This window comes from Cupressus sempervirens, chromosome 2, assembly GCF_028749045.1.
Source record: "Cupressus sempervirens isolate cs-2001-9-10 chromosome 2, ASM2874904v1, whole genome shotgun sequence".
Lineage (NCBI taxonomy): Eukaryota > Viridiplantae > Streptophyta > Pinopsida > Cupressales > Cupressaceae > Cupressus > Cupressus sempervirens.
The window spans coordinates 197,955,279-197,968,141 of record NC_143119.1 but is presented as its reverse complement, the minus strand read 5'-3'; the positions used below and the strand labels follow the sequence as shown (position 1 = coordinate 197,968,141).

Sequence of the window (12,863 nt, the reverse complement as noted above, 5' to 3'; positions counted from 1 at the left end):
CTCAGGTTGTCTATTGAAAGTCATTTTCTTGACACGTTTCTCATTTATTGATGAAGGTTGTGTTCACCTGGCTGAAAGAAAAAAGCTTGCTGGTTGATGTAGAAGAAGTTTCCAGAGAAGAGAATAAAACAACATATGTTTCAGAAAGATTGTTGTCTTCAGAAGTTACCAAAACAGAAAATCAAATTGAACAATGTTCCAGTTTAAGGGATTGCTGTAAGATTAGATGCAAAAAGTCACAGCCAGTTACAAATAATTGTGTGGATAAGAATTCCAATGGGCTGTTTGAATTTCCAATTGATGAAATATTACATTGGCATAATGCTATCAGAAAGGAGCTGAAAGAACTTGCAGAGGAAGCGCATAGAATACAACTTTCAGGAGATTTTTCAAATTTGTCCTCTTTTAATGGTCGTTTAGAGTTACTTGCTCAAATTTGTATCTTTCATAGGTATATTGTTTGTCACTTGGTATTTTTTGTAGATAAAGCCATTGGTACTTACATTCTGACAATTCCTTTTATTCTGTATATCCTTTTAACTTTATCAATGAGGGTGGCCTCTTGTTTTCAGTGTTGCAGAGGACAAGATTATATTTCCTGCTGTTGATGAGAAGGTTAAAAGGGGCATGTCTTTTGCGTATGAGCATGCCAAAGAAGAAAATCAATTTGATGATTTGCGTCAACTTATAGAAAGCATTCAAAATGCTGGTGCCAGCTCAAGTACATCAGAATTTCATGAGAAGCTCTGTTCACGGGCTGACCAAATATTAGAAACCATTGAGCAGCATTTTCTTAGTGAGGAACACGAGGTGTGTTTTAGATTCTTTGCATTGTAAGAGCTGCATAGTTCCCGTATCATGGATCTGTCAATTGCTGGCTAGGATTACGAGTTTTAATTATTATTGTCATCTTATTTAGGTTATTCCTCTTGCACGTGAGCACTGTAGTGTGACAGAGCAGTGTGCTCTTTTATACCAAAGTTTACGAGTAATGCCTCTGAAATTGTTAGAACGTGTCCTACCATGGATTGTGGGAACGTTAGAGGAAGAGGAGGCCAAAAACATGCTTAAGAATATACGTCTAGCAGGTTTGTTATCTGAAGCTACCTCATTTGTTTTTCCATGTCAAAAACAAGATTTCCTGGGCATGGTGTGGAATTAGTTGCTTTTGGAAAACACATATGAGAAGCCCCAAAATGTCGTTATATATGGCAGGCGTAGGGTGTAATGGCAGTTTTGTGTGATAAATACAGTGGATGGATTTTTTTTACTATTATTTGATTGCTGTTAAATCATGCTAAACTATCGTGCTTCAGTCAGCAACCTATATATGAGTGCAGAATTCCATTTCTTAGGTGGAAGAAGTGTGTAATAGCAATTTTATGTAATATCATGGCTGGAATTCTAAATTTTATGTTAGTACCATTGACTAACAGTAATCTAGTACGCAGTGTCATGCTAAACAATCAGACACTAATCAACAGGAAACTAGATATAAATATATGAATTTCTTCAGACGATGAGCTTTTCTCTCTCCGTATATGTGGTAACCATGGATGTTAAGTTGGTCCAGAGATGGATATAATGACATGTCTCTCTGACTGTTTTCTCTATATTAATTTATTAACAAATATCAGTTTATTGCTGTATCTGAAGGGTGTTTCTTCTTGATGATGTTTGATGATGCAGCTCCTGCTTCTGATATGGCCCTAGTCACATTGCTGTCCGGTTGGGCATGTAAAGGGCGCCCGCAGAATATGTCTAGATCTGGGAGATTCCAGTGTATTTCATCAAATTGTTCAAGTGATTGCCATGTTAAAAGGATTAGTGAAATGGGATTAGGCACAGACGAAAACTGTGGTATTTGTTGCATTGTGTCAGATAATAGAGGTGATTGCCCCACTGAGATTTCTGAAAGGCCACTCAAACGACCTCATCATGGAAGAACAGAGAGAGATAATGATATTTCTGATCAAAGCACATTGGAAGGTGCTACTTGTTTATCAGTAACCTCACATGCAAGGCAACCTTGCTGTGTTCCTGGGCTGGGAGTGACTAGTAACAACCTAGGAGTAGGAACAATCTCTTCTGGAAGAAACTTACGTGCTCTTTCCTTCAATTCTCCAGCTTCTCCCTCCCTAAGTTCTAGTTTGTTTGGTTTTGGAACTGATATTGGCTCATATGATATAGGTCAAGCACCAAAACCGATTGATCATATATTTCAGTTTCACAAGGCCATTCGTAAAGATCTTGAATATTTGGATGTTGAGTCAGCAAGGCTTACAGATTGTGATGAGGCATTTCTTCGACACTTTAATGGACGCTTCCGTCTGCTGTGGGGGCTCTATCGTGCTCATAGTAATGCAGAAGATGAGATTGTCTTTCCAGCCTTAGAGGCCAAAGAGGCTCTTCATAATGTTAGCCATTCATACACTATTGACCACAAGCAAGAGGAGCAACTATTTGATGATATTTCTTGCGTCCTCAAAGAGCTCTCACAGTTGCATGATAATTTGACTGGGAATGAAAATCTTTCAAATGTTGGTGGAAAGGAGATGTGTTTGCATGACTGTCAACCGGAGGATTGGATACAGAAGCATCAAGATCTGGCTGCAAAGCTTCAACGCATGTGCAAATCAATACGAGTTGCATTGGATCAACATGTGTTCCGAGAAGAGTTGGAATTGTGGCCATTGTTTGACAGTCATTTTACTGTAGAGGAACAGGACAAGATTGTAGGACGCATAATAGGGACTACTGGTGCAGAAGTGCTGCAGGCAATGCTTCCATGGGTGACGAGCGTTCTCACTCAAGAAGAGCAAAACACGATGATGGATACATGGCGGCAGGCAACAAAAAATACAATGTTTGATGAATGGCTTAGTGCTTGGTGGAAAGATTCGCCATCTTCTCAGGAAATGCTTTCCATAGAGGAACAACCTCAACCATTCTCAGGTATCTGATTCATTGCATAATGCAGTTTGTAACTTATCTAGAGTGTCACATCTAATCTAACTTTTGGACATTAAATAAAACAGAAGTAATTCTTAGAGAAAATTCATCATTTTAAGAATTAGCTATATAAAGTTCATTATGCTTAGTCAATTAATGATACTTATAAATATAAGCTTCAATTTATAATATTGTAATTTGTCACTTATTTAAATTTTAATGCATCATATGGATATAGGGCAAATTATCCATGAATGTTTTGAACAAGGAACACAGAAGTTCAAGCCTGGGTGGAAGGACATCTTTAGAATGAATCAGAATGAGCTTGAATCTGCAATTAGGAAGGTGTCAAGTGATGCTTCCCTGGATCCACGGCAAAAAGCATATCTTATTCAGAACCTCATGACCAGGTTGGTTTTGCTTGCTTTCCTCACTCTGTTTTCTTGGTCTGCAGTATGTAACTTATTGTATGTGTTTTCGCTTTTATGAGGATGCATTTAGTCGGTGGATAGCTGCCCAGCAGAAGTTGCCCCAATCAGGAGCAGGCCACTCTGGTGATGAAGATATTCTTGGCCGTTGTCCATCTTACCGAGATCCAGATCAGCAAGTCTTTGGATGTGAGCATTACAAACGGAACTGCAAGTTGCGGGCTGCTTGTTGTAACCAACTTTTTACATGTAGGTTCTGTCATGACAAAGTCAGTGACCATTCAATGGACAGGTTAGTGTTTCAGTGGCTTGTATTTGAATGTTATATAGCTTGTTTTGTTTATAAGTGAGTCTCTTGTTTTCTTTAGCTTCATTCCTTATGGTTTTTTTTTTGCAGGCGAGCAACAACAGAGATGATGTGCATGAAATGCTTACAAATCCAACCAATTGCATCAAGTTGTATGACACCTACCTGTGAAGGATTCTCTATGGCAAAGCACTTCTGCAACATTTGCAAGTTCTTCGATGATGAAAGGTGATGCTTATTTTCTGTCTATCTAGATTTGATCATAACTGCCTTTTGTGGTGCATTGGGGAATATGGTCCTATGACACAATATGGCATTAGTAGAACTTTTCATTGTTGTCTAGGAGCTTTGAATTTGTTTTTAAGCATATAGCAGTGCAGTTTGTGTGCATCATTTAGCTTTTCTACGTTAGAATTATTGCTACCTTTCTTTAGATTGGAAGGATGGTAATATTCTAAGTTATCAGTTTGAATCCGGATGCAGGTGCAGGTACAAGAGCTTGGTACGTGGATATGTGAATTTTTTTTTTGGATTTGGGCACATTACACACACACACAAAAGAAAATAAAAATGCAAGAAATATATAAAATTAAATTATTTGATAGTATGATATTTCATCATTGATTAATGCCAAATGCCAAAGATGCAAAAAACCAATTGATAGTTCACAAATACTCAAATAAGCTATATTATATATGTCTATGTTCACGATTCCAATGAAAATCATTACAACTATAGAATGTAGCTCTTGATTCATCAATCAGAATCATAAGGCTTATCAAAAAATTCATCTTCTTCAGCTCCTGTAAGTTAAGGATTATTTGAATCCAAAGCAGTTCCACTTGCACTAGATGCACCATGTGTCGTGATGTTATCATCATCATCATCATCATAAGCCATAGCAAATCTAGTAAGATCCTCAATAGTTGCCCAAGTTGGTGCATTTAGGGTACATCCTGAAGCTTCACTGCCCCATCCTTGTAGTTTGGATTCTTAAATGTCAGAAGTCATTAGTTGGTATAAATAGAAACCAAGTCTTCACTTGTTTTTGAACCCAACCTGTGCTTTATTGAGTGGATGAAGGAATATGTACTCCAATTATGTTCAGTGGTAGAAGAACTTGCCTCTTGGATAGTTTTTTTAACCATTAGTAATAGAATACAAGTGGTAAAAAAAACTAAACTTGGTGGAGAAAAAAACAAAAAGCTTTCTTTTGAGAGGATTTTGATTGCAAGAGATTGGAGGTACAAAAATGATTGACGATGGAGGTATCACCATGTGCATCTTCCATGTCGTATTGGTCATTGATAGCTGTTGGAGTATGACTAATTGAGGCAAACAATCCAAATTCTGCCCTAACCTGTTTATGCACTTATTCACCTGGGAAGAGTCTATCAAATGTCCACTACACATTAGCAACTTCTTCTCTATATGGTGCTAATCTCCTTGGCATAGAAAGTACTTTCTTGCTATAGTACCTCAAAGATAGGGCATATGCAAGGAGGTGAAATGGGGTGGTCATTTTTATCCAATGATGATGAATGATTGATTCCACCTTATTGTGTAAGGTTCCACATTCTATGGGGCCATTCTCATGTTTTGTATTGCAATTTTTATTCTCTCTACCATTATATCTGTGCCATCTTATACACCCCCCAAACAAGGTGCATCTATATCGACAAAGCAGAGCATGGTCATGATAGGCTCAGTGATTTCCAATACATATTGAGCATGAGCACACAAACCGTTATCCAAGACCAATGTATTGCCCTTAGGGGCCCTCTTTGTATGTGAACCTTCCATACACCCCATTGGTTGGAAATAACCATTTGCCTCAATGCCACTTGCACCTTGAGAATTCTTATGATAATAATATATGAGATGCAAATTGGGTCTCAACAACCTAAGTAACTAACAATATGTCAAAATATAAAGCAAATTTATATACAATTTGATAAATGAGCATGAGAATTTTTTTTACTAAAATTAAATATATAAATTAAATTTAGGAATTACCTTCAACAACTGCAATTTCAATAAATTTTTGAATATTAATTGTAACATTTGGTGGTTCGTCACAAACATTTGGATCTTCTCGCCCTCTTGGCATATTTGGTTCACCCACACTATTTTAGTGCCAATTTGTTGCATCATCAAGTTGAGGTAGTCTATAGTGTATGATGTCCATAAAATATGCTCATATTGGCCCTCAACCAAAGCACCTATACCCTTGCAATGTTTTGGATTGTCTGTGATTACTTGGACCACTACCCGCCATTTGAATGGACTCAACGAGAATTCTGGAAATGAATTGTGCTTCTTTCACTTCCCCTTCACAATTAATTGCCTTAACATTGCCCCTTTGTAGGACACTGGAATAACATTAATTAATGGATGGTTTTTGGTACCTTGCCATTCATTGGAAACAATAGAAACACCAAAATCAATCCAAGAATTTCTAAATGGTTGATGGGGAGGTCTCTACAAGATTCCTTTGTCTCTTCACAACATTTTATACGGAGGATTTGTGAAACCGGCTGGTGCTTTATTGATCGCCGACACCATTTCCTTCCAACATGGTGATCTCACCAAGCTGAAAGAAAGATCATTGGCATAGAGGCAATGCTCAATTTTTTTTTCTTGAACAATGTTTGTTGCTTCCATTTTAAATGCCTTTTCTAATAAACCTCTTTTGTGGGTTGTAATTTGCACTTCTATTCATCTTCCACTTCCAGTATAGTCAATGCAAATTAAAATCATACATCAAAGAAAAACTTATCATAGATCATTCTCTTTCCACGTGGTTACTTTTGCAGCGTGACTAGAAAATAGAGTTTTTATTCACTTATACTATAGGCTGTTTCTTATGTTAGTTCAGACCAAAATCCAATGAAGGAATATCAAACAGAAAATATGAAAAATGACTTGATGATCACTGTGCACTGGGGTTATATCATTTAAACATCCCAATTAAACAAAAGAAAATACTTGCACCAAAACAAATTCACTAACCTAACTATGAGAAAGCGATGATATACACCAATTTGTTTCTAGCAACAATTTATAACTGTGATGCGTATGGGTGGCTGCATAGCTCAATACTTCTGTGAATAATCTCCACATATTTAACTTGATATCAATATTTATTGAAATGACACTGACGACTATACTGCTCCAAGTCATCTATGAAGAATTTTAGTTAATAAATATACATTGTTTTTCACTTCCCTTAGCAAGTTCTCCTGTTTTATCAGTTTTTATTATAACACTGTACGATTTGGTGTTATTGTACTCTGGTGGCGTTTATTCTTATTGACTCAGGTCACATTGTGAAATTACTTTTTGCCTGGACTTTGTGGAATGGAACATATTGACAATTTGTCATACTTGTCTTAATGATTGGTTTTCTATTTCTATGTTTTTTTGTGTGGAACTGTTGCTTCATGTCAACCTCCATTCATGGGATGCCTTGGAGATTCTTTAGCCTACCTCAAAATTTGTTTCTTGTTTGATTTTAAAATTTATTTTAAGGCCCCTAACCATTTGGGAGAAATGTCTGCATGTAATTAAAATTAACTTATTGAAAGGACATTGGACTACTGGTTTTAAAATACAAATCAAAGAGTCTTCTTGCTTATGTTAGTGATTGATCTTTTATTTCTGTGATTTTTTGAGTGGATCTCCTGCCTCATGCCAATGTCTATTCCTTGAATACCTTGGGGATTCTTTAGCTTACCCAAAATTTGTATCCTGTTTGATTTTCACTTCCCTTTGCCAGTTCTCCTATTTCATCAGTTTTGTTATAATACAGTGTATGATTTGGTGTTACTGGACTCTGGTACTGATTATTCTTATTGACTCAGGTCACATTTTGAAATTACTTTTTGCCTGGGTTTTTTGGAATGCAACATCTTGACTATTTGCAATCTCACTTGTCTTAGTGATTGATTTTTTATTTCTATAATTTCTTTGAGTGTAACTGTTGCCTCATGCCAACCTCCATTCATGGGATACCTTGGAGATTCTTTAGGCTACCTCAAAGTATGTTTCTTGTTTGATTTTATGGCCCCTAAACATGTGGGAGAAATGTCTGCATATAGTCAAAATTAAATTTATCATTAGAACTTTAAACTACTTATATTTAAAATACAAATTGAAGAGTGCATATGAAGTCTTCAAGAAAATTCCAAGCTTTTGCAATTATAAAGAAAATCTTAGATCTTTTTGAATGAATTGCGAATTGAACTTTAAAATACTAGTTTAAACTGAGAATAACAGAGTTTGGAGGATATTTTTCCTCAGAAGTCAAAGCCCTGAATTTATAAATATAGACTAGATGTTGTTCAGATAAACTACTTTTATTTTTGCTTGAGGCATTAGGCCTAGGCATATGTGCCTGAATGAAAAAGAGACTATTAACTTTCATACATTATTGGGACCTTGTTATCAAAAAACAAAAAGTAGTTGTATCCATTTTGTGGAAAAGAAAATTTCCATAGTTTAGTGAAATGGAATAATAGGACCATGCTCAAGCAAAGTATCAATAGATGAAAAAAGTTGTATAAATTTTTGTGGAGAATAATTTTTAAAGCATTTTTGCATTTCTATGTTTTAATGAGTATAATTTGTCCTTTATGTAAATGCCAGGGAAATATACCATTGCCCATTTTGCAATTTATGTCGTGTGGGGAAAGGACTTGGGATTGATTTCTTTCATTGCATGACTTGCAATGCTTGCATGTCAAAGACCCTAGCTGTGCACAGATGTCGGGAAAAGGGCCTGGAGTCAAATTGCCCTATATGTCATGATTTTCTTTTCACTTCAAGTGCTCCTGTTAAGGCACTTCCCTGTGGGCACTTTATGCATTCAGCTTGTTTTCAGGTATGCTCACCTTTTTTCTTGCTACCTGCTATAAAATTACTAAACTAGATTCAAGGACTAATTTACTATGCGATTTGAAATGAATGCAGGCTTACACTTGTAGTCACTATACATGCCCAATATGCAGCAAGTCTCTAGGAGACATGGCTGTAAGTCATCTTGTGTGGTTATTTTTCGTAATTTCATATCTTGTAGTTTTACTCTTTTAGTAATTGGCGACTGATGTAAAATTCAAAAATGGGCTTTAAGGTTGTTTTTCTGTGGGATGCATCATGGAGTCTGGATGCGTGACTGATTTTTAGTCTGAGATTTAGTGGAAATGATCAAGTCATTATATATTAGTGAAACGGGTTGTACAAGATACGCCATATAAAGCTGCACCACTGTTGGTTTTGATGTTTGTCATACCCATCTGAAATGACTATTAACACAAATTGGCTTGAAACACAGCATCCACATTATATCTAGTAATTTAGGACAACCAAAATCCAATTTCATCCTAATGCTGTGTTTGAGTTATGATCGGGATGAGTATTATGATATTAGAGAGTTTCTATTTTCTCTCATCTATCTTTTTCTAATGGTCATTCTGTTTGTAGTGTTTCCATAAATTCCTGTTCGTTATGGAAACTGTCTTTTTTACTCTACAAGAATGTTTCTATTTCCTCTCTTGTTTGTTATAGAAACATTCTCTTGTATCTTGTATATATAGATCATTCATGATCTTTGTTTAACAACACATTTAATATTTTACAATAATAATGAGACCTACTTTTTTGTGTGTGCTAACTATGTTTTTTACTTGTGATGGTTAGGTACTAGTATATTACATAAATATTAAAAAATCATTTCAAGTAGGCCTTTTTCTGTTAACTACATGAAACAAATAGACAGTTGTAATTCAACCCTTTTTCTGCCACAGAGAGAGAGAGAGAGAGAGAGAGAGAGAGAGAGAGAGAGAGAGAGAGTTGGTATATTAATAACTATGGGACAGTAAAAAGGAAAATTGCCCTCTTTCTATACTGCCCTAAGGAAAAATTGCTGACAATTGAACCCATATTCGGTATTCGTAACCATGCTGTCGACTTAGATACAAAGAGTAAATATCATAGTTACATCACCCTGGGGGACGGGGGAACGGCGGAATAGGGGGGACAAATTTCAGGGATGGGGGGATAGAGGGGCCTTAATTTGGGGACGGTGGGGGGACGGTGACGTGGGACAGGAGGGGAGTATATATATGTGCATGTGGTACTTAAAATGCTAGTTATGAAAATAAGTAGTGCAATATAAGATATAAAGATGTAAAAGAGTAAATACTTGAACATTGCATTGAATTGGAACATCAAACATTAAACATAATAGTCGAATCTGCAAATAGTCAACATCGGATGTCCCCCATCCTCGGTGGAGGTGGTAGAAGTTTCCGAGAACATAAGGGTATCTGTAAAATAAATCCAATCCCCAATTGTTCCGAAGAGACCACCCATAAAAATCAAATCCAGATAGTCAGAAAGTACAAGCTTAGACATAGATAATGTATTTAAGAAAATAAAAATCAAGACTGTACCTATAGCACTCAAAAGTACATTGGTTCTAAAAAATTAGTTTTAAAAAGATGTGCAAGTATAAGAACTGTAGAGATAACTTTACCACACTGATGTTTGCATTAATAAACATTAAGAACATGAAAATAGTTGTATTGAAAAATTGAAATTTGAGCATTCAGTAATGTTGGATAGAGTTTTGGGACTTTGGGAGTGAAGTGCAAACCAAGAATAAGGATTGCAAACGGAACTTTAGGTGAAGTTTATAGTTATAAACATAAAAAACATGGGAAATGATTGCATAAATAAGTGAGTTATAAAGTTTTAAACTAGTAAAACCTAGTAAAATGTAATAACATTGAAATAGTCACATGAGCAATAAATGATACAAATCATTACCTACCAATGATGTGACATTTAATTTGGATACGATAATAGAATCTATTTTTAAAACTGGTAATCCAGACAAGCTTCCTTTTTTTCAGCTGAGATGTTTTTGCAAGAATCTCTCTGTTTATTCAACTCCTGAACTAGCAGATCCTTTTACTTTGCACAATTTAGTAAGGCCTTGTTTGAATCATTAATTGAAAAAATTCATGTGGGGGTTTGATACAGCTTAAAGGAATATATATTATTATTTGGCCTCAAAATTTAAGAAATTTTGAGACGGCATATTTCCTTTAAAAAGTTTGACTACTTATCATACAGGTGGTGAAGCCAAATATTTGTTCCGAATGCTTTTCCAGAATTTAGTAAATTGAGTCCTGATTTTCAGTAGGATTTTTTTGTTTATCTGATACTGTTTTCAACTGGCTTCAACTCTGTAATGAGAGCAATATTGGAGCTTATTTATATAACTGTAAATTCCATACACTATAGTATGGTGATAAGAGTTCTCCTTGTCAGAGTCTGGTAAAATAAAAAAGCATTTCTGGTATTCATTATCAAGGTTCCAAATGTTGATGTATCTACTGTTTTTTGTGGAAACCGTATCTTCTCCTTGCTTAAAAGTGGTATTTTTTTGGCATATGTAGCTTCATCAACAATCCAGGTTATTTTGGAGAGTTCATGTGATTTTGATATTAAATAATGCCTTGGCTGTTGCAATTTCAAGTTCGATACATATTTAGACTCTAAGACAGCTGATAGGTTAAGTTTTACTTGTAGGTATATTTTGGAATGCTTGATGCTCTATTGTCTGCAGAACAGCTTCCAGAGGAATACCGAGGGCGTACACAGGTAACTTCGTCATGATATTGTTCTCATTGTTTAACTGATTTTGGGATTAAGTTATCTATGCATCTATTCTATTTTAGTATTTAGTGCCATCTCATGAAAATAATTTCCATAAATCACTGCAGGATATACTTTGCAATGATTGTGAAAAGAAAGGACTGGCACCATTTCACTGGTTGTACCACAAGTGTATTTCTTGTGGTTCATACAACACAAGGGTGATTTAATATTGGAAGTCAAGTCAAATTCCACAGGAGTCTGAATGCATCTCTAAGTAATTTTGCCTGGGGGAGTTCTCTGGCAACATTATCATGCAGGATGTGTAAAAACAGCAATGAGCATACAACCATGAAGCACAATTGGGATAAGCAAACACATTGCCCAGAATGAGAACAAAGGTAGGAGCTACTTTATTTACTGTTGTCGTGCAGAAAAGAATCTGAAGAACATGCAATTAGGAATTGAGTATCTGAAGCAATGTTATTCAGGATGGAAGCAAGGCTCTTTCAGTATTTAAAGTGGTTATAGTTCGTTATGGGATATGCATATATTCATCTTATGATTGAATGTTGGGCTGAGTGAAATTGGCAGTCAATTTGGATGCCATAAAAAGCTTCATCTTTAGAAGTTACAACTTCAAATGATAAAATACATCTTCTGTTGTAATGGGTTCGTCATACCTAGCAAGATCATGAATAAAGCCTGTAACATATGTAATCATTTTACAGTGGCCTCGAGAATGTACATTCCAAAATATCATTTATTTTTCTTTGCATATCTTTTTTGGTAGAATCATTTTGACATTGAAGGTGGCGTTGATGAAATTTACTCTGAAAGTTCAGCCTGCAGCAATCTTATTCAATAAACAAGATTTGTGAAACTAGCTCTTGCTTCTAGTTATTAATTGGAAGGTGGTGTTCATTGAAATCCACTTTGAATGCTCAGCCTGCAGCAATTCTCTCTCTGTCTGCCATCTCATCTAAATTACTTTTACACAAGACACCTGTTAGTATTTCATCAAGGTAAGTGTGATATTTAATGACAAGGACATACAATGCTAATTTTGTGTTGAATTTCTGCTGATACAGAATTTTAAAAGAAGCTATGGAGATAAAAGTATCTTAAAAACCTTTACCAGGCACACAGCAGTCAAAAAATATAATATCACAAGAAGAATGGATTAATGGTGGCCTTTTGAGTGTTTTTTTGGTAAATCATGACTGAACTAAATAATCTATTATTCATATACTCTATTTTGAGAAAACAAATATTTTATGTTTTTGATAAAGGAAAAAACAGGTTTTGAAGGGACCCGGAACCCTTAAACAGCAATTACATAAAACATGAAATAGACACTGACAACAGGGAGAGGCAGACCCAACCCACCTACAACAAAAAGCCAGCATAACACCAACAAGAGATCACACGTTACATCAGAAACAAACAGAACAAAATTAGCCCAAATGTTCCAGTCAGCAATTTCCTCTTCCAGCTGATTCATCTTCTGAGCA

General features: G+C 35.6%; 1 protein-coding gene across 1 annotated transcript in view; it reads left to right on the top strand.

Annotated features, from left to right (window-relative positions):
• LOC149571761 (zinc finger protein BRUTUS-like) overlaps positions 1-12,127 on the top strand; it is a 59,679-nt gene extending 47,552 nt beyond the window's left edge. Inside the window, exons 4-14 of the mRNA XM_089813167.1 lie at positions 57-451; positions 573-810; positions 920-1,088; positions 1,690-2,955; positions 3,191-3,362; positions 3,454-3,672; positions 3,778-3,915; positions 8,335-8,569; positions 8,659-8,718; positions 11,284-11,355; positions 11,478-12,127. Coding sequence (XP_089669293.1) covers positions 57-451; positions 573-810; positions 920-1,088; positions 1,690-2,955; positions 3,191-3,362; positions 3,454-3,672; positions 3,778-3,915; positions 8,335-8,569; positions 8,659-8,718; positions 11,284-11,355; positions 11,478-11,579 — 3,066 coding nt within the window. The 3' untranslated portion in view covers positions 11,580-12,127. The remainder of the gene's footprint in view (positions 1-56; positions 452-572; positions 811-919; positions 1,089-1,689; positions 2,956-3,190; positions 3,363-3,453; positions 3,673-3,777; positions 3,916-8,334; positions 8,570-8,658; positions 8,719-11,283; positions 11,356-11,477) is intronic.
• The last annotated feature ends 736 nt before the right edge of the window (positions 12,128-12,863 follow it).